Here is a 25,310-nt window from a genome sequence, read left to right as displayed (position 1 = left end):
ACCAATATAGCTCAATTAGTAAAATATTTTGTCTGGCTGATAAACTGAGCCAATATGTCTTCACCCCTAATGACATTCTTAAGTCTTTTTAGCTTTGCTATGTTAGCACCCTAGATAATATGGATAAAACTGGAGACCTTCATGAATGTGATACTGCAGAACAGGATAATCTGTAGGACCAGGCAAGGCTTTGTAGCAGAGAAGGAGTTTGAGGATGGAGACAGATGAAGCTCCTCCCACTCCCAGAGTGCTGAAAGTGGCAGTGGCTGAGCCATGGCTGCCCATTTCTCCTATATTTATCCCACCATTCCCTTTGGCAAATAGGTTTTGCAAGTTTTTTTCAACAACCTGTTTGCTCAGGGACAGCATCGCGACACAAGAAACTGCATGTAGTATACGAAAGCCAATGATTCCTCTGCCGTTGTTGGACTCATTCTCATGGTGATTCTTAGGGTAGGAGGTTCCAAGCATGTCTTACCCGGCTTTGTAACAAGGTAGGAGCAAAAACAGTCCTATCCAGCTGGGTCTTTTCTCACAAGCAAGCTCCCCACCTCTGACCTAGTATTAAAATGGAAATGTGCACAGCTCCACAACGAGGGTAGGAGGCTTCTCCTACCCTAATAATATTCGGAAGAAGAAACCTATTCTAAAGGATGGCAGGTTGGAAGATTTTAAGGGATGGCAGGGTTTCTGGTATGTATATTCTTTAGACAGTCAGGTTTTCTTGTCCTTGGTTGCAAAAGACACATCTCTAAGGGTAGAGCTGCAGTTCCAGCATGGAAGAAGGTGTGAAGGGGAGTCGTGGGGGGAACAAAATTGTGATGACATATTTCCAGAAGCATAGCTCGCTTTGCATTATTTTTTTAGCAGGCTGTGCTGAGGCACAGAGATTCAGAGATTCTTGAGTAAGGGAGAAAATTTTTCCCTCCAACACGTTCCCTTTTGCAACTGTCCATCACTTTGTATTCCTCTTGAGTTTCTCAAATACATTTCCTTAGGTTGCAAGTATATCCACTCCATTCTAGCGTCACATTGGAAGAACAGAACAATGTGTTCTTAGCTCCAGTTCCTGGTTACCGAAAAGTGAGTGTTTAATAACTACAGGTGGGCCTCATTCTCTGTGGCCCCAGTACTCATGGGTTTGCATCTCAGTGGTCGAGCCATGTGCACCCGACCCCAGTGTATGCGGGTTCATAAATGGTTAAAATCTGTGTATCCTAGGTGGCCGAAAATCACTTTAGAGCTCATTTTGTGGGTCTTTTGTGTAAACACAAATTTTAAAATATGTATGTATGTATGTAATTGATCAAATTTGTACACCACCCCAAACTTTTGTCTCTGGGCAGTTAACAATAGCATAAAACAAGTTAAAATATATACAAAAACTTAAAGCAATTTAACAATTTTAAAATCACTTACAAATTAAAACCTTAAAATTTTAAAGACTTGAAAAAGCTTAGGTGAAGAGGTGGGTTTCAAATGCTTTCTAAAAATGGTCAGAGATGGGGAGGAAATCCCATCCTGTTTTGGGTGGGAAATCAGCAAAATCCAGCATTTTGGAGTCATTGCTGGATAGCGAGACCTGGAGAGCATGGTACAGCACCTTATTGCTCTGGTTTATGCATTTTTAGCTTCCAGGAACCTAAACATGCCCCCCCCCCCCAGTGTCTTGTTATCTGTGGTTTTGTTACCTGCAGAAATCGGCATGAATGTAACCTCCATGGATAACAAGATCCACCTCTATATAGTGCTGGTTTTCCTCATTTTTTTTAGACAGTGGTGGGAGTGGTAAAAGTAGTGTATGCTTGGGATAGCAGCAGCCTATTACGCATGGGAAACAAAAGATGCAGAATAAATGCAAATACAGGCCATCCAACCCAAACCCAAGAAGGCTTGGCCATTGTCTTTATGTCTTATTATGCTATATTGCCCACCCAGATGTGGGGGGGGGGGAGGATCATAGCTCACTGGAAGAGCATCTGTTTTGCATGCAGAAGGTCCCAGGTTCAATCCCTGGCATCTCCAAGTAAGACTGGGAAAGACCCCTGCCTGAAACCCTGGAGAATCACTGCCAGTCAGTGTAGGTGATATAGAGCTAGAGGGACCAATGGTCTAACTAGATGCAAGGCAGCTTCCTGTGGAAACCTGTGAGTTTGAAAGGGAATCGTTCCCACATCCTAAATGCTAGACCACTTTCCCTGTTCTCATGGATACTCCTTTCAATAGGCAATTCAGTTAAATAATATTTCCTCCTTTTTTTCTATTCTTGTGTTTAAATCCTCATAGATCCTTCTGTCTACAAACATAGCTGAGAGCTCTGTAACAGTTCCCGATGTCAAATATGGTGAGTGTTTTTATGTATGATAACAATGAGGAAATATGTGTGTTTGCTCTGCTTTTATTTCAGCATTATTAAATTTGCCAGACTTAACATCCTTTTTGTTCTGTACTAGGAGTAATTTTGCAAAGTGAGATTGCTGGGTCCCTGTATCACCATGAAAAGCAGAATTGCTACATCTTGAAAATTTTCTCATAACTCTTTCAAAGGCTGTTCTAAAGCTAGGACACAGTGTACTCTGTGCCAAAAAAAATCAAATTCTGCCCCAAGGAAATACATATATTGTGCAGAGAAAAAGTGTGTGTGCGGGGGGAGAGGGGAGATTTATTTATGGCTTTTGGCAATAACTACTCAGATTAAATTAGGCATAGTGTTTTAATTTGCGGTGATTCATTCAATTTGCATAATTCCAAATAAAATGCTTGAGGTTTTATTTTGGCAAACTACCAAAGAAGTAGAGGGCAAATGATGCAGGAAATTTTAGGTCAGAGAAGAGTGGGTGGCAGAAGCAGGAGATAGTTTTCAGACAAGCATAAAGGAGGGACCCTCTTATCCCTGGTCTTTAGGAAGGTTTGCCCTGGTTTGCATTTGAATGGAAGACTCCATGTGAACATAAGAACAGCCCTGCTGGATTGGGCCCAAGGCCCATCTAGTCCAGCATCCTGTTTTGGAAGCCTACAGGCAGGAGTTGAGGGCATGCCCTCTCTCTTGCTGTTACTCCCCTGCAACTGGTACTCAGAGGCATCCTGCCTTTGAGGCTGGAGGTGGCCCTCCGACTAGTAGCCGTTGATAGACCTCTCCTTAATAAGAAGTTAATAAGATATTCCCCTTAGGGGATGGCACCACTCTGGGAAGAGCGCCTTCACGCTTGCATGCAGAAGATCCCAAGTTCCCTCCCTGCCATCTCTAGATAGGTCTGAGAGACACTCCTGCCTGCAGCCTTGGAGAAGTCAATACCAGTCTGTAGAGACTATACTGAGCTAGATGGAACCATGATCTGAGTCGGTAGAAGGCAGCTTCCTATGTTGAGCTCCCCTTCCTATTGAGCGCCCTGCCTTCCTGAGGGATATCTTTTTGGGAACTGCTTCAGAGTGGGGGGCCAAAATAACCCCTCCTCTTTGCACACTCTTGGTTTGGCTTACATCCAACGGCTCTAAGCCTCTCTAACATTGGTGGAGCAGAAACCTGGCCTGAGCCTGGGAAGAAGAAGCTCGGCGATGGAGGCATGAAGCATCTAAACAATTATGTATAATTGTTTAGATGCCTCATGCCTCCAACGCTCAGCTCACAAATGAGACAACAGCCTTCAGGTTGACACTGTAAGCAATATGGCAAAGGGAACTCCTTGTCCCCAAAAGAAAGGAAGGAGGCTTTTCCTTCACATCTCAGCCTTCCCACTCTCAGGCACTTCCTTTTGCTTTGCCTGCTGGTTCAGTATTGCTGTCTGACCTTTACGATGGCAGCTGCTGCCAGCAGAGGCTGACGATACTCATGACCTCTGGTAGTAGCAGCCACGAGGTAAGAAGGGAAAGTGTGTGTGTGTGTGTGTGTCCTTGTCTCGATCCATTCAGAGCTGCTTGATTTAAAGCAGGGCAGGCTCTTCAGTCAGAAACATCCACATCCTCAGAAGCATATCTTTAAAAAAAGATGACGATGACTCCAGCCATTTAAATCTTGCTTTGGGAGTCGATCCATTGAGTTAAGCACATGGGGATTTCTTATTCTTGGCAAGGGGAGAGCAACTGGCCCTGTCCAACCCCAGCGCAGCACCCCTCCAGTGGCTGTTGCTGGTGTCTACCTTATGTTGTTTTATGTATTGTTACTGTTTATTGTTTATTATTTCTTGTTATTGTGAGAGATATTGAGCCCTTTGGGGACAGGGAATTATTTTATTTTTGATTTTCTGTGTAACACAATATGAAAACTTGGGTTGAAAAACGGTATATAAATATGCATAATAGTAGTAATGTATGCCTTTTTTTTTAAAAAAAAGGAACTACTTAATAGGCACCTGGAACAGAATGGAGGGAGAGGACTTTGTCCCCATCATGGTCTCAATCCAGATCAGTCCCCTCCCTGCCCTGACTGCTACTTACCCTTTGCAGGTCCTATTTGGCACCCATGGGAGCTTTTTTCCATGGTAAATAGCTGCCATTGGGGCCCCTGATCGTGATTGGGACTATAGAGGGAGAATTAAAACCCACTATACCTCAGCCTCAATCCATGGGGATGGGGTTCCATTTGGGTGCCATTTAGTTGAACTAAAGTGCTGGGCGCTTGATGTAATGTGCCTCTTTGACTTCTTAGTTAAGTGGGTCAAGAGTGTGACGTCTAGCAAGGTGGGTACCCTTTGAACTGCAAGCGGAGCTAAAAGTTGCATTTTGTAAAGTTAGTCTATTATACTTCTATCCCACTGTGGCAACCAGCTGGTCCCATCTTCTCTTTTATTGAGAATTTCCTCTTAAGGACTGCTGAACTCACCCAGTTAACTCCTCGCTGCCGCCATCTTGACTTCTTGTCGCAGCCTCACCTTGGCTATGTTGCCTTATTTCGAATTCCTCTGTGCCTGCTACAAGATAACATTTTTGGTAGGGTGATGCGACTAGGCACATTTTTTGTTTTTGTTTTTTTTTACAAACTGGAACTCCACACCAGTTTTACCATTTTGTTAACAACATAAAGCTTTCTCCCATTGTTGCCTGTGCATACATTCTGTCCCAATCCACATGTTGCTGTGTGCGATATAGTGCTTGGGTTCCTACACTTCCCATAACCCCTGGCTATTGGCCACTGTGGCTGGGGATTATAGGAGTTGTGGTCCAAAAACAGCTGGGCGGGGGTGGGGTGGGGCCTAAGTTGAGCAGGCCTGCTAAAGGAACTTTTAATTGGTCATGGGAGGGAGGAAATGCGAGTGCTGGCCAGCAGGTGGTGCTGTAACAATCAAGCACGATGGCTGTGCTTAGTAGGATGGTGCGTATTGGTAAAGTCAGATTTCCAACGTTGGATATCTCCTTCCCCCACCACCAGGAGGCAGAAGAACATGGGCCACGTGCAAGTAGTACAATGGTGGCCTTTAACTGCCCTCTCAGCATTGGTGTGGGAGTGGCTGGGTGGCCCAGCAATTCTCGGGAGCTTTGCGGGGTGGGTGGGCAGGGGCTAACACAGGGCAGCCTGGGAAGCCCGTGTAGCTGCTGGGAGGATGAACAGGCCTCTGGTGATGGTGGTTCCACTCAGAGCTTCTCCCATGGACATGCACCTTTACCAAAGTGCAGACGTGCGCATCTGGGGCCTGTGCAAGAGCCTGCAAGTAAGTCCTGCAGGAACTTAAGAAAGCCTGCGGTAGACAAACATCTGGAAAAGCCCCAAATTGGGTAGTGTAACTGTTGTAACTCTTGTTAGGAGTTGAATGCCTCAGAACCGTTGCAGCAGCTACAGGTGGTGGAACTCTAAAGCAGTAAATTATTTTCTGCGACTTCATCCTCCAGATAAGGACTCGCTTTAATAATTTAAAAAATAAGTAAATTCTCCCCTGTTTCCGAATATGACAAATATTTATATACCGATTTTCAACAAAAGTTCCCAAAGTGCATAGATAGAAAAAGAGATGGAGCCCCTGTCCCCAAAGGGTTTGCATTCTAAAAAAGGAACATAAGATAAACACCAGCAACAGCCACTGGAGGGATGCTGTGCTGGGGTTGGCTAGGGCCAGTTGCTCTCCCCTTGCTAAATATAAGCGCTTCACCACTTTAAAAGGTATCTTTTTGCTCAGTTAGCAGGGGTATTTATTGATCAGAGCGTGTGAATTGTGTGTTCAGGGAGAGGTTAAGCTTTGAAACCTGTTTATAATTCTCTTTCAGATATTCAGAACATTCCTGGTTATGTGTGAGGGTTTTTAGCTTTCCTCTCTGCTTCTGTTGCACCTTCTCTATTTTGCTTTGCATTTGCTTAGATTATATCAAGTCAAAAAAATTCTTCTTGTTGCAGTGCAAAAACATCTCGTTTATTTCTCTTTATGTCCCATCCCCCCAACAGTCATCGATTTCTGTTTAACAAGAACTTTAGTTTGTGACGAAGATACCAACTATCAAAGTTTAAGGCTATGCTGGGCTTCTAAAAACAGCTGTAACCAGAGGAGAGGTAAGGTACTTTTCTGGTATAAGATACTTTACAGGTTTTTTGAGGGGGATGTACACGCAGGCAGTTTGTATGAAATAATCATTACTCATATTCAAATGTGTTTTAAAGTGCGTGTGAGATACACTCCTTATTCCAGATCTGCAACACAAGAATTTCCACTTCTGAATTTTTTAAAGATTTACTGTTAAAAGAAAATTATCCACCTGCAAGATTTCTCAGGTTAACTTGAGTGAACTCTTCTGTTTTAAAGATAAGGGCTGAACTATGCATTGCATTTAAATGTTTGAACGTGTTTCAGTTTTCTCTCCCTCCCTTGCAGATTGAGGACCACAGCAAGTGGGGAGAAAGCTTTCACACTGCCCTGTCCCTGAATCAACCAGGAGACAGCATGGTTTAGCTGCCATCGAGCAAATAAAATTGAACCACATCGAGACCAGTGATGCATTGCATATAATTTAGCCCTAAATCTAAAACTATAAGCTTATTTTTAAAATGTGACCATGAAGGATAAAACCTGTATCCTCAGACACCTGCACCTCTTGAAAATGACAAATGTTTCACTGTCGATTATTTAAAACCTCCTCAGTGAAAGCTGTCTAACTTAGAGGTGATTGTGTTAAGGAGCTCAGGGAATGTTGTTTGTTCCAACAGTTCTCCATTCTAGGCTAGTGCAAAGCTATAGGCCAGGATCCAAAAGGGCATGCTTAGTTCTGTGGGAAGGTCTGAGAAACCTACTTGTATTTGATCAGATATTTTGTAGTAGTTGATTGTTCTGTTGTTGTTTTTTGCAATACCATTTCAGAATCCACATAAAGATTGCAGATTACTAAAAAGACTGTCATTGGAAACGCTATTAGGGCAGTTCACATGACCATAAGCTCGGTAGGAGACAAATCCCGCTTGGTTTAGGGAGCTGGGTACACTCCTGTTTTTCATTCATCTGTTAGGAAGCAAAGAGCTTGATTATCTGCCAAGCCCCAATTGGGTAGGACTATTTTTCTGCCTGCCTTGTTCAGAAGCTGGGGATGCATTCAGAAGCTGGAGAGAGGAGAGCCGGTCTTCTTATGGTAGCAAACATGACTTGTTCCCTTAGCTAAGCGGGGTCCACCCTGGTTGCATTTGAATAGGAGACCACATAAGAACAGCTCTGCTGGATCAGGCCCAAGACCCATCTAGTCCAGCGTCCTGTTTTCGCACAATGGCCCACCAGATGCCGCTGGAAGCCACAGGCAGGAGTTGAGGGTGTGCCCTCTCTCCTGCCATTACTCCCCTGCAACTGGTACTCAGAGGCATCCTGCCTTTGTGGCTAGAGGCTTTGTGAGCACTGCAAGATATTCCTCTTGGGATGGAGCTGCTCTGGGAATAGCAGAAGGTTTCAAGTTCCCTCCCTGGCAGCATCTCCAAAATAGGGCTGAGAGAGATTCCTGCCTGCAACCTTGGAGAAGCTGCTGCCAGTCTGTGTAGACTATACTGAGCTAGATAGACGAATGGTCTGACTCAGTATACGGCAGCTTCCTATGTTCCTATGCCCTCGTTCTATCAGCTGGGGCTTGACAGACGATCAAGCTCCCTCCCTCTTACTTTGTTTTTTGTTGAAATACAGTTGCAAAACAGGAGTGCCCCCCAGCTCCCAAAACTGGGTAAAATTCGTCTCCTACCTAATTTACGGTCGTGCGAGCTGCCCTATTGTTGGCATTGCTTCGCATGACTCTCTGGGTCATCTTGACTATAAGGCTTTAATTACAAATGGGAAGTAGCCTAGATTATTATGAGCCTGTCTTTTAAATGATACTCTCTGTGACTGCTTTTAAGAGAATGAAGTGTAAACATGCCAGTTTCCTGCTTTTAATGAAAAGGTCGAGCTGGCCGTGTTTCCAAAGGATACTGCTACAGGCTGGTCTGCAAAGACTTCTGGGTGAATGTCATACCTGAGAGCACTGTACCTGAGATTATGGTAAGAACTTGGTCTTTTACTCGGATCAGGGTGGTTTTAACTCCAGTTATTTCCCCATTACCGTGCACAGACCACCATCTGGTTAAGATAGGACTTGTTGCAACCACAACCCACCTCTTCAGGGATGAAGGGGCCCATTAGGTTGGTCCTCCTGAGAAGATTATTGGATTACTAGTGGGCCCGGGCACAGAGCATCTGTGCTTCTCGATCGGCCCAGACAGTGGGCCACCCCCCCCCCGACTGGCTGCCCCCTCACTTTTTTGTGGGCTGCTGGCCGGCCTGCTCCCTCTGCCTCCTGCACCCGGAGGCCAGTCCAGGGCCCGCCACCACCTCTTCCTCACCCCGGCAGCTGGGCCAGGCTGGCCCTCCACCACCATCTCTGGCCGAGCAGTGGCCAGGCCAGGGCCTGCCGCCGCCTCCTCCTCACCCTGGCGGCCAAGCCAGGTGGGCCAGGGTCAGGTGGTCCTTCCGCCACCTCATCCCAGCAGCCAGGCCAGGCTGGCCTACCACTGCCTCCTCCGCCACCACCATTATTTCTCTCTGACTACGGCAGCAGCTCCCTCAGGAACTCTCGCGAGTGGTGCCGCCACTCTCACGAGAGGAGGTGGTTGTTGTTGTTTGTTCGATTTCTATACTGCCCTTCCAAAAATGGCTCAGGGCGGTTTACACAGAGAAATAATAAATAAATAAATAGATAGATAAGATAAGATGGCTCCCTGTCCCCAAAGGGTTCACAATCTAAAAAAAAACATAAGATAGACACCGACAACAGTCACTGGAGGTACTGTGCTGGGGGTGAATAGAACCAAGTTGCCAAGCATCACCACGTATTTGGAAGAATTGCAGGAGCTGAAACGGTGAGGTAGACGACTAGAGCACAAATGGAGAAGGACTCTACTTGAATGCGACAGTTTACAGCTTAGAGCACATTTGAAATTCTATGCTCTGGCAGTGCAGATATTAATTGTTTCATTGATTTAGTTTTGATTTTAATTGTTTTGATTTTGATTTGATGTTAAACCGCCCTGAGCCACTTTTGGGAAGGGTGGTATATCAATCAATCAATCAATCAAATAAATACATACATACAAAACTAACTTTAAACTGTTAAATTGTTTTCATTCTGTGAAAGTGTATAAATTATATATGCTCTGTTTTTATATTGCAATTTGGACTAAGTACACCGCCTAGAGATGTATATGTCAGGCGGTATATAAATTAGGTAGATAAATAAGAAATGAGTGCAGAATTTGGCTAGACACATGTGAGTGTTCAAGAGCTGGAAGTGATATAATAGAGCTACCATTGCTTGTCTTGTGTATATTCTGTCTTCTTTTTGTTCCGTTTTTGGTGCTGATTGGACAGGGCTTGTAGATTTAGGAACATATGAAATTGCCATACCAAGTCAGACCATTGGTTCATCTAGCTCAGTATTGTCTGCACTGCCTGGTAGTGGCTCAAAGGTTATAGGCAGGAGCCTTTCCTAGTCCTCTGTGGAGATGCCAGGGATTTCACCTGGGACCTTCTGCATGCAAGCTATGGCCCTGTCCCCTAAGGAGCATATCTCACAGGGTGCACATGTAGTCACCCATCCAAATGCAAACCAAGGCAAATCCTGCTTAGCCAAGGGGACAGTTCATGCTCACTACCACAAGACCAGAAGATCATTGGGTTTTCATCTTTTTTAAATTTAAAATATTTTTCTACCACCCAAAACTTGCATCTCTGGCTGGTTTACAATTAAAACCATTCAAAAAATTAAAAACATTTAAAACCCAGTATTAAATTATTTAAAACTATAAATCTGATTAAAAGCCTGGGTGAATAAATGTGTGTTATGTGTTTTATATTATGTGTTTATTTTATCTGGACTTTTTAAAAGGCACTGAAAAGTTGCCAGAGATGGGGAGGCTCTTATTTCAACAGGGAGAGCATTCCAAAGTCCAGGGGCTGCAACGGAGAAGGCCTGTTACCAAATAGCCACCAGATGAGTTGGCGGCAGCCACAGGCAAAACTCTCCAGATGATATTAGCAGGTGGTGGGGCTCATGGTGAAGAAGCCATTCTCTTAAATATCCAGGGCCTAAGCTGTTTAGGGCTTTAATAGGTAATGACCAGCACCTTGTATTTTGCCCGGAAACGTATTGGTAGCCAGTGCAATTCCTTCAACACAGGAGTAATATGATCTCTCCTAGATGACCCAGAGACCAACCTGGCTGCCATGTTCTTTTTATGAAGAGAACCATGACAGTCTCTGTTGTTGTAGCACTGGGAAATCTGTAAGCATTGCACCAGTTATTTTTCCTTTCAGCGATGTCCTTTGGAAAGTACGATATTGAAGGTGAAACTGCTTGACATGGGAGAACCAAGAGCTTTGCTAGCAACAGCTTTATCTCCTCCCAGTATAAGTGACATTGAACGCACCATTCTACAACTTAAGGAGGTGAGTATTTGTTTTGATACCTTGTTAGTTAAGATAGCTGTACTTAAGCATAGACGACCTGAATGGTCTGTAATTTGGATACTGCAAAACTGTTCAGTAGAACTATTCAGTAGAGTGTAAAGTGGTTAATAGTGAGGAGCAACAGATTAAAACAGAATCACTTACTGTGTGCGTATCTAATTTACATCTCATCATTATGAGATTTCTATATTAAGCGGTTTAGAAATGCAATAAATAAATAAATCATTACTGAATAAGCACAGAACATGTATTGAGGTTGCTAGAGATCATAAGTCCCAGGAAAGGAGTTTCTCCCCTTCATTCTTTGAGTTATCTTGTGACCTACAAAATGACCAGAAGTTGCACAGGGCTGATTTGTATTGGTGTCTGTTAATAGATTTTGAATATTTTATTTGTTTGATAAATGTTTACACCAGTTTTTCCATACAAGATAATCAAACTGGCTTCCAAAATTTCATTACAAAACACAAAACATCATTCATAAAATAGCACCCCCAAAAAGCAGCATTTGAGCGGGGGGACCCAGCAGACTAAAGTCTATGTAAAGTAGACAGTCAACAATTAAAAAACCTGTTGAAACTAGTCTTGTCTGCTCTATGAGCAGTGATAGAGTCTCCTTAGGAATGCCTCTTTAGGAAGCCATTTCAAAATGTAGGTGGTGTTGCAGAAAAGGTCCTCTTTACCTTGCCCAACCTTGATCTGATTGATAGCAATGGGATATAAAGCAGGATATAATTCTAGTGTAAGTTGTGTTTTGTTCGACTTGATCCTGTCAACATTACTGATGCTTTCATGTTGGCATAGATTGGAGCACTTGCTATTGGTGAACGTTCTGGACAAGAAAACCCTTATGATGGTGAGCTGACCTTCCTTGGAAGGGTATTGGCACAGCTACCTGTGGATTGGCACCTTGGCAAATTAATTGTTCTTGGCAACGTCTTTGGTTGTCTGGAAGAATGTCTAATAATAGGTAAGTGGGATGCCAGCAGAAAGAATACGTGGGTCAACATTATTTTATCTTATTTTGATCTTTGCTCCGATGTTTGTTAGCCAGTGGTTTAATGCTCCGATGTTTGTTAGCCATGTATGATAGAAGCTCCCTCATATCTACAGGCATTTCCAACACAAGGGACTAACATATGAAGCTGCCTTATGCTGAGTCAGATCCTTGATTCTTCTAGCCCAGTACTGTCTGCACTATCCAGGGCTTTGAATTAGGGGTCTTTCTCAGCCCTACTCAGAGATACAAGGAGCTGAGCTTGGGACCATTTGCATGTGGCATATGTACTCTACCACTGAGCTTCAGCCCCTCCCACAACTATATATATTGCTTATTGTTATTGGAGGGCCAGCATTTTGCTTCCCACAGTGGCCGGCCAGATGCATCTGGGAAGCCCATAAACAGGGTATTAAAGGCAACAGAACAGCCTGCATCTACTCTTCAGAGGTATATGGCATCTGGACATAGAGGTAGAATCTGGCCCTCCCTGTGAGAAAATGGTGAGATGCAATTTTTAGAAGTAAACGTGAACTTCTCATTTTTACAGCTGCTGCCCTTTCTTTGAAGAACTTCTTTGCAATACCTTTCAGGCAGCATCTCGATGGATACAGGTATTTTGAATTTGGTGTGTATAAGGGTTGTGCACGAATCAAAATCTGCGATTTGATTCAAGGTTGAATCACAGACCCCTTGAACTGATTAGTCTAAAGCAGCTGGCTTGGCTCGCTGCCTCAACGAATCAGCCCTGAATCACCCCAATCGATTTGGGTGATTCGTGTGCCATTTTGAGGCCCTTTTTGCTAGACTTGTCCTCTGAGGCAGGCTGATGCACCAGGTCCAGAGTGGAGGGCTTGTCTACCCGCTGACCCCAATTGATAGACCAGTTCTCCCCAGAAAAAAGCACCATTTTGAGGCCTGTTTTCCCAGCAAAACAAGCCTCAAAATAGTGTTTGAATCAGTCAGATTGATTTGGGTTGAATCCAGGGTAATTCTCAACCCCGCATTGAGCCCTCTGTTTTGAGGGCAGTTCAATTTGGGGTCCAATTTGCAAATTGCCCCAGTTTGACCTGAATCAATTTGCCGGTGAATAAAATTGCACACACCTAGTGTGTATCCAAGCTGTGGGCACATGAGTTTAAAAAAGGGGTGTTTTAAAATACTTTGAGTGGCTGCCACCTTGAAACAGCATGGTGAATTGGCAAAAAAAAAAAAAAAATACCCCTGTTAGGGTCCTCAAGGGCCTCTCCCATGTGCTGTGAATTTGGCTGGTATCAGACTGTCAACACAAGTTGTTAGAGGGGGAGACACGCACATGTACACACCCACCCCCCTCTCCTGCCTTCCCTTCAGAAAGTTGGCTAAGAACAACTGCTATCTAACATGCTATACTTTTTAACTTGTAAAACTGACTTGTGTTTGACTTGTTTTTTCCACAGGAATAAAATGCATTTTGCTGGGAACAGCAAGAGTGATTGCATTGCGCTTGTTAATGCCTTTAAGGTAACTATTCTCCCCACTTCTGGAAGGGAGGGGAAAGGTGGAGCCAGAAAACGCTAGCTGCAGGTGGAAGCAACTGTGACAGGAAGGTTGGCCTTGCAATAGGGAATAGCCCAATACCTACAGGGTTTGTAGGGCCTATTTACGAGAAGAGATCAGGGCTGAAGCTAAGGCCCCTTCCTTCCTTCCTTCAGGAAAAAGAGGGAAGAGGGGGGCTGGGCATGCGGTGAGATTCTTCTGCAGCCAAATAGAGACTTTAACCTCAAGTACAAAGTACTGGTACTCTGTCTCCTTGAGTACAGTGAAATTTCCAGGCTCATTCGACATCGTACTACGCCTGTGGGGGAGTAGGCAGAAACTCAGAGGACTAGTAGCTTTTCATGACAATGTAGCATTTTCATATATGACTTGAGCTGCTCCTGGGTGTCAATATATGTGGAATAAGCTGCATTTTAGCTGTGTGTAAGTAAAGGTTTGTCTTGTTGATTTCAGGAATGGCAGTTAAACAAGCAACAAGGAAAACTTAGACATCCCAAGGTTAGTTTGGCTGATGATTTAGGTCTCAGTCCAGAATGCTGAGTTGGTAGACCGTTGACAGACCCTTATGAACGGTCCTTGAATTGAGGAAGGTAATGTCAGAGAGGGACCCCACTCCACTTAGCTGCTGCTTGTTCTGCAGACTAGAGGGAGGTAGGGGATGTGCACAAACTGGTTTGGTGGTCCTTTTTACGGAGGTCCGGCGTTTGGCTGAACAGGCTGGGTGGGTTACCTTCAAGCAGGAAGGAGGGTGCTTCCCCCCCCCCCCGCACTGTGCACTTCCTCCGCCGGCGCTGTGATGGCAGCATACCCTCTTGTTGCCCCGGTCAGTGTCGTACTGGAAGTGGCTGGTGCGCGTGGGCAACTGATTGGCTAAAGCCAGAGTTGTGAATGATGATTTGTAGACGTCATTGAGGGCTTCCCCCTCATGTGGCCGAAACGGGAGTCTAGGCTTCTTTAAGCTAGAGATACACATATCGGGTGGTATATAAATATGATAGATAGATAAATAATAAATAAGATTTATGTACCTTCTAGGCCAGTGGTAGGTAACCTTGGCTTTCCAGCTGCTGCTGTTGGACTACAAAATTGTGGCTGGGGATGATGGGAGTTGTAGTTTAACAGCTAGAAAGCCAACACCTTAGGGTGGGAGTTGGAGGCTCGCTTGGCACTGATGTGGATTGTCCCTGGCCCCAGACACTACGCCCTGGCCCCAGACACACCCCTACGCCCCTGGCCCCAGACACACACCCTGAATCTGACATCATCCACACTCTGGATTCAGGTGCCAGATTGCCATGAGACTCCTTGTACTTGGGGGTATCCAGTGTGGGGATTTGGGACCTTCCCCAAACCTTTCTGTCAGGTGTCTCTCTTGGCATCTGGCACTTCTGCTTTCGTGGGGTGGAACTAACAGGTGGGTTGTCTGGTTCTGCAAGCTGGCCTGTTTGCTTGTCCCTACCCTGCCTACTCCCAGGAACCTAATTGTCTGTGGCAACAGGTCCTGCAGCGCCCTTTTGGGTGCTTGTGGGGTCATGTAGTGATCTGCTTTGTAAAGCAGGGGCGTCGAACTGTGGCCTTCCAGCAGAACCCGTTAGAAGTGTTTATGTGTTTTTTTGACTGCAACTTTTTGCTCTTGGCTGTCTGTTTTTCAGGATGAACTTGACTGGGGCCGTTCCAACTGCATTCATATCAAGAGAATTAGAGAGGTGAACTGAATGCATGTCTTGACTTTCTTCCCTGGCCCTCCCTCTATAATATTAAATACCTTGGTCTCAAGTAGCAAAAAGTGTCCGGCCACCCCTGCAAATTGGAGATAACTAGAACAGATAAGAGGAGACGGCAAGTGGCATCCCTGTTAACTGAGCCCAGATACACCTTTTAAAGCAGTGGCACACTTATATTTAGCGGGCAGAACAGCATCCAACCACTGCACTGTGTTTTTCCAGTGGGTCTTGCTAGTGTCTCCCTTGTTTCTTTTTAGATTGTGAGAGCCCTTCTGGGGCACGGAATCATTTTATCCATTATTTATTTATTCATGCAGTATAAGCTATTCGGAGAACTGCTTTTGAAAAGCATTATGTAAATATTTGTCTGTAGTAGTCAAATAGCACTGGTGAAAACATTAATTTTGACTTTATAAGCAATAGAATGTTCAGGGCTTTTAATGGAAGAATGCTGAAAAAGCTCTTCATCTTAACTATGCTGGCACTACAGTGCCAGTATAATGCAGATTACAGGCCACCTTAAAAACATGGGCTTTGACCTGTTGGTGGAAGCAGGAATGATAGGTGCAAAATGAGCCTCTTGAGGCAGGGCTGTTTCCATGCTAGCTTGTGCCAGGTCTCCTCCCACTGCCCCACGGCTGCTTTTAAGCCTTTGGGAGATCTTATCATGGAACATTAAAATTGGTGTGGTTTGGTGCTGTAGAGATCTATAGAAGTCGAGCAAATACGTAGCTTAACAAACTTAAATTGTGCACATTCCTTCAGTAAACAAAGACTGCTAACAAGTGCCTGTGGATTTCCTTTCTAAGCTTGCTTAGAGCACTTAATGGAAAGTGCTGCAGAAGTTGTAGAAATGTTTCAAGCTTAATGGGTAGCATTCTGAAAGAGAATAATAATGAAATATACATCAACGGGAGGGACATACTTCTGTTAATTTTGTGCTGGGAGCAAGGTTCCCAATTAAATAGCTGCTTTTATCTAAAACAGAAATGCCAGTGGGTACTTCACGGCACCAAGTCAGAGTTTTCAGTACAGCATGCAGAGAGAAACTGCAGTTCTAATCCAGGGATTCAAAACATTCTGCAGTACTAAATAATTCTCGGTAGTAATCTTTGGTCCTTCCAGTTGATGGGGTGGGGTATTACTCAACATTGCAAATAGATTTGCGTTAGTTATTACCATATTTACTCAAATCCAAGATGAGTCCCCCGTCCCGTTCTTTCCTGTTAAATGGAGGTGGGGTTTGTCTTGAATTAAGTCCTCTTTCTTTTGGGTAAATATAGGTATAACTTGTATTTAACCTCTTTTAAAATAATCTCCTTAAATTCAGAGTCGCCTTCTATCTGTGTAAATACATTAACCTGCATATCTGCCCCCCCCACCCCACACCGCTCATTATTGTAAGAATGTAAAACATTTGTGATGCAGCAGCAGTCTACCCTTATATTAGATTATCATCTTCAGATATTTGGAGCAATACTAATTTTTGATCACTGCTCTAATGGCACAGCGGGGAAATGACTTGATTAGCAAGCCAGAGGTTGCCGTTTCGAATCCCCACTGGTATGCTTCCTAGACTTTGGGAAACACCTATATCGGGCAGCAGCAATATAGGAAGATCTTGAAAGGCATCATCTTATACTGCGTGGGAGATGGCAATGGTAAACCTCTCCTATATTCTACCAAAGACAACCACAGGACTCTGTGGTAGCCAGGAGTCAACACAGACCCGATGGCACACTTTACCTTTTTACTAATTAGTACTCAACAAGTTCTGGTAAGAACTAATCTGCCCACTTTCACTACAACTGGACTAAATTTGGTTCAAATCAAAGTCCACAGGTTAGCCTACTTGCACCTCAAACATTCATGTGTCTGCCATCTTGAATTGGGTGAATGACATCATCACAAACTACACTGTTGAGGTGTTCCTACAACTGTGCCAGAATTTGGTTAATATTGCTTCAGGTGTTGCAAAGTTGATAGGGGGTGACACATGGAATGCAGGGTGATCTCATAAGCCTCCTGAAAAGTAGGCTAAAAAGTCTCTTCCGGTATACAAGATCTTCATTCTTCTACTCTTTCTTGCTACAGTAGGTTGAATAATAGTGTAGTGAGTATATATTTGATCAGGGGTAGGCAACCTTGGCTTTCCACCACAATTATGGCTGGGAATGATGGGAGTTGTAGTTCAGCAGCAGCTGGTGAGCCAAGGTTGCTACCCCTGTATTAGATTATCATCTTCAGCTATTTGGAGCAATACTAACCTTGGACCTTTTCTGATGATGGTTCATCATTTCAACACAAGTTTTCACCATTACATCCCAGAAACCTTGCATCTTTGGACAACTCCTCCAAGCACAATATGAGCCAATTGAGCTGCACCCTTTCCAACAATTCAGTGAGAAAGCTTGATTTATCCTATGTAATTTCTCTGTATCTTTTCTTTAGCTAACATACTGGTTGGAATCCTGCTAACTTCCTGCTAGGTTTAGGAGATGATGGGTCTACTTGTTGTTGGACTACAATTAATGTTCATGACCTTTGCCATGTGTTTACGATCAGTGATGTAGTCACACATTCAGAAGTGCAGGTACTCTCCATGAAGTCCCCATAGCCACACCCATCCCAATGGCCATACCCCTCATTCATTCATTCATTCATTTAACATATTTTTATACCGCCTAAAACTTACGTCTCTGGGCGGTTTACAAAGATTACAAAGATACATTTGAATAGATGCAATAATTTGGGGGGTTCTGTTACAAGAAGTCAAGGATCATGCAGACTCTAGGGATTGTACTAGAATGAATGACAGGAAATGCCCACTGAAACGCTGTGGTTCTTTCTAAGTGGCCATAAGAATGCATGGAAATCCAATGCATTCCATGGCCGTTTCGAAAGAACCAGTGCGTTTCAGTGGGCATTCCCTGTTGATTCATTTTAGGATGTCCTGACACTAATCGACTGTGGGACTTGCATGCTAATGGTCCCAGGTTCAATCCCTGGCAGCATCTCCAGTTAGGGCTGGAAAAGACTCCTGCCTGCCACCTTGGAGGAGCCGCTGCCAGTCAGTGTAGACAGTACTGAGCTAGATGGACCAATGGTCTGACTCTGTATAAGGCAACTTCCTATGTTCCTACGGCAGGAAGAATGGTAATGAACGGTTGGAATAGCAAAAGCAGCACATTATTTCCATGTAGAAAGCCAAGACTTTGTGTCCCTGCTGAGACCCTGGAGGGGAAAAAGTACTGGGACTGTGTCCCTGCCCGTCCCTGCAGCACTACATCGCTGTCTGGGATGTGTGATACACTCACCTGCCAGTATCAAGGAAGAAACCCATTTCCTCTGTCAAACGTTGCTGTGTGGTTTCCGGGGAGGCATAGTTTATGGATTTCATGTGTTTTCTGTAAGTAAGGAGAGTGTGATTCCTAGCTCAATGCCTCTCTTTCAGCCTCTAGGGTTCAATTGTTCCTATCACTCCTGCTGCTAATTCTACTAATATTTAATTTTGCTAAGTATCTGCTGCCTATACATATAAAATGGTGTGGATTTTTTTTTTCTAGTTTTGTTTTTTCAACCATCTCAAAGAATTTTTAAAAATGCTTAATCACTTCATTTGCTCTCCCATTTCTAGGTGGCTGAATTGTATGAGGAGTTGAAAAAAAGAGTCCAAGTATTTAACATGAACGTCAACCCCCAGCCACCCAGCAAGGATCCTGAGCAAATGTATAAGCAGCGCTTCATTTTGCAGGTAGGACAGCTGGGTAGATGGGGTGTAGTAGTTCATGGGAACTGAAACATGCTTGCTTGCTTGCTTGATTAAGTGCCTTCAAGTTGGTGTCGACTTTTAGTGATCACATAGGTAGATTCTCTCCAGGATTATCTGTCTTCAACTTGGCCTTTAAGGTCCCTCAGTGGTGCATTTATTGCTGTTGTAATTGAATCCATCCACTTTGCTGTTGGTCGTCCTCTTCTTCTCTTTCCTTCAACTTTCCCCAGCATTATGGACTTTTCAAGGGAGCTGGATCTTCGTATAATGTGTCCAAAGTATGATAGTTTGAGCCTGTTCATTTGTGCGTCGAGAGAAAAATTTGGATTTATTTGTTCTATGATCCATTTGTTTGTTTTCCTGGCTGTCCATGGTATCCTCAAAAGTCTTCTCCAGCACCAAAGTTCAAAAGCACCAATGCTTTTTCTATCTTGCTTCTTCAAAGTCCAGCTTTCATATCCATAGAGTGTCACGGGGAAAACCATTGTCCAAATTATTCTAATCTTTGTAGGTGTAGACACATCACAGCGTCTAAATATCCTTTCCAAGGCCTTCATTGCAACCCTATGCGCTTATATCCCAGTAAATGTTTGTGGGACCTGAACAAATGCTTTGATTTTATTTCGGGGGGAACTTGGGATCAATCACAGGTCTAAATGGTTGGGATGAGATGCCCTAATACAGTGTTCTTCATTGTAAGACCTGGGGGCAGTGGTGGTTCCCATCAAACCTAAGTGCTGCACCCTGACTAATTGTTTGTAAAGCTTGTGTGGAGCTTCAGCCAAAGGTGAATATTCTGCACTGTCCCCCTGGCACCATAAGAACATAAAGCTGCCTATACTGAGCCCAGACCATTGGTCCATCTAGCTCAGTATTGTTTACACGGACTGGCAGCAGCCTCTCCCAGGTTGCAGTCAAGCGTCTCTCTCAGCCCCATCATGGAGATGCCAGGGAGAGAACTTGGAACCTTCTGCATGCAAACATGCAGATGCTCTTTCCAAAGCGGCCCCATCCCCTAAGGGGAATATCGTATAGTGCTCACACATGTAGTCTCCCCATTCAAATGCAAACCAGGGTGGATCCTGATTAGAAAAGGGGACAATTCATGCCTGCTACCACAAGACTAGCTCTCCTCTCTCCAGAGACCATTCCCTTTGTTCAGTGCTATGTTTTGCCCAGCACTGGTGTTAGGGAAATGGAGCCCTCTTAAGCCCCTGCATCATCTTGGAAGGTGTGCTGGGAAGTGTAGCCTTTGCCCGCACTTTCTCCATAGAGCTTTTCAGAGAGGGTCCTATCTTTTTTTTAAAGGGACCTCCCAGGACTGAGAAAGGTGCAGTACAGGTGAATCCTGTTATCCATGGGGTTTCCGTTCTCCCCCACAACCACAGATAATGGAACTATGGATAACACTGCATTGTGGCAATTGGAAGGGGGGGCAAGGGTTAGGTTCCTGGAGGCTGGAAAATGGGCCAAAAAATGGCAAAAACACACACACATACTTATGAAATAAATTGTCATGCCATGCTCTGCGGGTCTCCAGCTGTCTAGGAATGCTCCCAAATCCCCCATTTTTCTGTGAAAATTTGTGTTAAAAATTTCTTTTTTAACCAAATAAATCACAAATTGGCTTCTCTTCACAAAATGGCGGCCAGAAATTACCTCTGAGTTCATTTTCTGTCCATCCTGAAACTTCAGGTATGTGGGCTTGAATTCTTTTGTATCCATTGATAATGAGGTCAGGGGCAAATACGCAGAAATGTGAATGGCGGTACTGTGATTAACGAGGTCAACCTGTACTGTGCAGAGGTTAGCACACTAAGAGATGGCTCTGGCATGGAAGGTTTTTTGACAAAGTGGCCTCCACTTGAAAAATAGTGAAGATCACTGCTCTAATGGGATGCTTCCAGTCTTTGCAGCTAGATATGTCTTGGGTAGTAGTCCATTTACACTAATAGCAGCAATGTTTGTCTCTTGGCTTCTCTGCTGTTGCTCCCATCTCAACAGCAGCACTTCTCATGCACTAAATAAGCTGGGGGGAAATTCACAATGCTTTTCTGTCAATGTTGCACGATAAGTGGATACATGGAAGCCATATGGCCAAGGGGGATACATTGGACTGCACAGTACATGTAAAGGGCCGATGTCAAGAGGATCACTTGAAGCACGAAACAGTTGACAAGGATCACTTGATTAGTGGACTTGCACCATCACAGTTGAACAAATTACCCCTGCTAGCTGGGCAAAGAGGCACCTTTTACTATGGTGATTCTCTTTATTTATCAGGGGGAGAGTAACTGGCCCTACCCACCCCCAGCACAGTACCTCCAGTGACTGTTGCTGGTGTCTGTCTTATGGTTTTTTTTTAGATTGTGAGCCCTTTGGGGACAGGGAGCCATCTTATTTTTTTGTTTGTTATTTCTCTGTGTAAATCGCCTTGAGCCATTTTTGGAAGGGTGGTATAGAAATCGAATTAATAATAATAATAATAATAATAAATGGGTTGCTCTTTTTTAGGTGGTAATGGCTGGAGCTTTCTATCCAAATTATTTTACTTTTGGATACCACGATGAAGAAATTGCTGCAAAGGAGCTGTCGGGCAAAGATCCCAAAACAACTGTTATGGTAGGTCAAATTAAGCTTGAGCAATCCACTCTGGGTATGCCATGGCCTGATCACTGCTATGACTTCCTTCTTTTTGTTTAATGATAATGTATTTACCATTTGCCTCTTCTCTATCACATTTGCATCCTGCCCACCTTCCAATGAGCTCAAGGGGCATGCATTACTTTTCTCCGCAGCAACTCTGCGAGTTAGAACTAAACTGGAATTGTCTACACTAGGGCTGCTCACTGTCGACCCTCCAGCTATTGTTGGACTACAACTCCCATCATCCTTAGCCACAGTGGCCAGTAGTCGGGCTGATGGGAGTTGTAGTCCAGCAACAGGTGGAGGGCCAGTGCACAGCCTTGGTCTAGGGTTTTGCAGTTAGCTTCATGGCTATGCAGGGATTTGAACGCAGGGCATTCCCTCCAAGCCCAGCACTCCCTCTGCTATGTGATGCTGGTTCCTTGCATATAAATCTCATGTTTTGGTCTAAGTTAAGTCCAGACTTGTCCAAATAGTGGTTTTCTGCATGACTGAAAATGCAGGGAATACTCTGGAAGAAAGCTAATGACCTTAGCGCTCAGGATGTGTCCACTTACTGATTAATTGTGAACCTTCTAAACAAAAGGGTTTGTTGTGGCAGGATTGGTGGGTTCCTGTGCTTTCTTTAATCCAGGGTGAGTGTGGGATGTATACACACCTCACTCAATGCGCAGCTCCACTGCTGTGTAACCCCTACTGTTGTTTTGTAGCCCCCTCAGTGCCCAGTCAGCACCTGGTCTTGCTCTCTCAGTGGCGGCAGGAGAAGGAGGAGAAGGTAACCAAGGAGCATAGTCTCCTCAGGAGAAGGAACATAAGACCAGCCCTGCTGCATCAGGCCCAAGGCCCATCTAGTCCAGCATCCTGTTTCGAACAGTGGCCCACCAGATGCTGCTGAAAGCCTACAGCAGGAGTTGAGGGCATGCCCTCTCTCCTGCTGTTACTCCCCTGCAACTGGTACTAAGATGCATCCTGCCTTTGAGGCTGGAGGTAGCCTATAGCCGTCTGACTAGTAGCCATTGATAGACCTCTCCTCCATGGAGTCATCCAAACCCCTCTTAAAGCAATCCAGGTTGTTGGCTGTCACCACATCTCGTGGCAGAGAATTCCACAACTTGATTATGTGTTGTGTGAAAAAGTGCTTCCGTTAGTTGGCCCTAGATTTCCTGGCAATCAAATTCATGGGATGACCCCTGGTTGTAGTGTTATGTGAGAGGGAGAAGAATTTCTCTCTATCCACTTTCTCCACACCATGCATGATTTTATAGATCTCTATCATGACTCCCCACAGTCGTCTTTTTTCTAAACTAAAAAACCCCAGGTGTTGTAGCCTTGTCTCATAAGAGAGGTGCTCTAGGCCCCTGATCATCTTAGTTGCCCTCTTCTGTACCTTCTCCAGTTCAACAATGTCCTGCTTCAGATGTTGGGACCAGAATTGTACGCAGTACTCCAGGTGTGGCCACATCTAAGGGCATTATAATATTAGCAGTTTTATTTTCAATCCCCTCCCTAATGATCCCTAGCATGGAATTGGCCTTTTTCACAGCTGCAGCACATTGAGTCGACACTTTCAACGAGCTGTCCACCATGACCCCAAGATCCCTCTCCTGGTCAGTCACCGACAGCTCAGATCCCATCGACGTATACTTGAAGCTGGGGTTTTTCGTCCCAGTGTGCATCACTTTACACTTGCCAACATTGAACTTCATTTGCCACTTCGTCGCCCACTCCCCCAGTTTGGAGAGATCCTTTTGGAGCTCCTCACAATCCGTTTTGGATTTCACTACCCAAAAGAGTTTGGTATCATCTGCATATTTGGCCACCTTGCTGCTTACTCCTACTTCTAGATCATTTATGAATAAATTAAAAAGCACCGGTCCCAGGACAGATCCCTGGGGGACCTCACTTCTTACTTCCCTCCATTGTGAAAACTCTCCATTTATACCTCCCCTCTGTTTCCTGTCTTTCAACCAGTTAGCAATCCACACCTGTCCTTGTCCGCTTATCCCATGACCACTAAGTTTCCTCAGGAGTCTTTGATGAGGAACTTTGTCAAAGAAGAGAAGAGGGACAGCAGCACTGAACGTGCTATACATTGTCATTTTAGAAGTGCTCTCTGTCTGTGCACAGTCGATGTGTGATTCTGAGCTAGTCTGTCAAATGTGCGGAGTGGCTTGACCCAGTGCAGGCTGAAGACTGCATGGCCTGCAGGGGTCATTTGTGCTTTCGATCCCTGAGAACCCTTTTGGTGAGAGAAAGGGAACCGCATACCTTTTTGACCGCTGAAGGTAGAGCAAGAGGAAATGGTTTTAAACTACAGGAAAGTTGTTTTTATTTCAAACTTGCACTGCCTGGCTCTTGTTCAGAGCTTGAGTCAAAGTCACTAACTTTGACTCATGAAGCACAAATCTATCAATGGCTACTAGTCTGGCTATAGAACTTCTGGGTTCAAAAGCAGCATGCCATTGAATCCAGTTGCAGGGAATCAATGGCAGGAGTGGAGGCATGCCTTCACCTTATGTCATGTCCCAGAGGCAGCTGGCCGGCCATTGGAGCAATCCGGCTGCTGGAATAGATGGGCCTGGGTCTGATCCAGCAGGGCTCTTCTAACTGGTCAAAGGAGCACCTTTGAAAGAGGAGGCTTTCTTCTGTTTAGCACAGGGAGAGCAACTGCGCCTGTTTGGCCCCAGTGTAGCATCCTTCCCAGTGGCTACAGATGGTGTTTCCTGAGAGAGTGTGTGTGTGTGGGGGGGGGGGGGGGAGTGTATGTGTGTGAGTAATTTTTGGTGAGTCTAATCTTCATATTGGACTGGTTCGGATGATGCTCGCTCCCTAGAACTTGCCCATGCGATTCAAATGGGAGCCCACTAAGAGCACATCTGTTGTTATGTGAACCCTGCCTTGTGTGCTTATGTTGGAAGGCAGTTCATAGATACCGTTCTTGGAGGAGGAGGATCAATTAATAATAGTATCCTAATGTATTATAAAATAACGTTAAACTGTAAAAACCTGACCTCTCTGAATACCTTTCCCCCCATTAACAGCTGAAGAACATTCCCCCTTATGGCTTCCTCTACTATAAACAGCTGCAGTCCCTGTTTAGACAGTGTGGCCAAGTAAAATCCATTACCTATGATGGATCCAAGTAAGTAAATGTTTAAACTGGCCTAAACAGGATATAATTAAGATGACATTTGCTAAGGTGGATTTATGTAAAAACCATTTATTTATTTATTTATTTGTTCATTCATTCATTCATTCATTCATTCATTCATTCATTTAACACATTTTTGTGCTGCCTATATAACCAGGTCTCAAAGCGGTACTAAATTCCTGCCCGCAGTCACTGGGAGCCTCACTTAGCTGCATCTCCCAAGACCTTGGCAGTCATACCTTCTTAAGCATATATTCATGAGGACTAGAAACTTGCTTTTGTGGGGTGATTGGGAAGAAAGGTTTCTGCACCTTGGCTGCAACCATATGCTGTTCCATTTGCTTGATGGCCCCATCCACAGTGCAGCTATTTGCTACTTGGCAAGAAGCAGATTTTCATGTGTGTCTACCATTGCCTTTGGAGTGAACAGAAGCCGTGGGGAGCAGCTGGTTAAGCCCATCTATGTTCTGCACTTCAGAGAACATTGAAAAATAGTCTCTCCCTAATGGAGAATCAATCAGTCAATCTTTATTATGGTCACAGACCAGCATAAAGTATAAGGGTGATTACAACTTAAAATGAGAGCAGG

The 25,310-nt window shown here is 44.4% G+C and overlaps 1 protein-coding gene across 2 annotated transcripts in view; it reads left to right on the top strand.

Annotated features, from left to right (window-relative positions):
• TDRD9 (tudor domain containing 9) overlaps positions 1-25,310 on the top strand; it is a 99,105-nt gene that overhangs the window by 40,698 nt on the left and 33,097 nt on the right. For both annotated transcript variants that reach the window (XM_053282528.1, XM_053282525.1), the window contains 13 exons: positions 999-1,083; positions 2,287-2,344; positions 6,371-6,475; positions 8,332-8,429; positions 10,740-10,871; positions 11,697-11,862; positions 12,440-12,503; positions 13,329-13,392; positions 13,882-13,926; positions 15,081-15,134; positions 18,790-18,906; positions 21,439-21,546; positions 24,612-24,712. In XM_053282528.1, the coding sequence (XP_053138503.1) occupies positions 999-1,083; positions 2,287-2,344; positions 6,371-6,475; positions 8,332-8,429; positions 10,740-10,871; positions 11,697-11,862; positions 12,440-12,503; positions 13,329-13,392; positions 13,882-13,926; positions 15,081-15,134; positions 18,790-18,906; positions 21,439-21,546; positions 24,612-24,712 (1,197 nt within the window). The remainder of the gene's footprint in view (positions 1-998; positions 1,084-2,286; positions 2,345-6,370; positions 6,476-8,331; positions 8,430-10,739; positions 10,872-11,696; positions 11,863-12,439; positions 12,504-13,328; positions 13,393-13,881; positions 13,927-15,080; positions 15,135-18,789; positions 18,907-21,438; positions 21,547-24,611; positions 24,713-25,310) is intronic.

The sequence above is a fragment of the Hemicordylus capensis genome, chromosome 1 (genome assembly GCF_027244095.1).
Source record: "Hemicordylus capensis ecotype Gifberg chromosome 1, rHemCap1.1.pri, whole genome shotgun sequence".
Taxonomy (NCBI): domain Eukaryota; kingdom Metazoa; phylum Chordata; class Lepidosauria; order Squamata; family Cordylidae; genus Hemicordylus; species Hemicordylus capensis.
The sequence above is the reverse complement of the archived record's forward strand: the minus strand, read 5'-3'. Positions and strand labels throughout refer to the sequence as shown.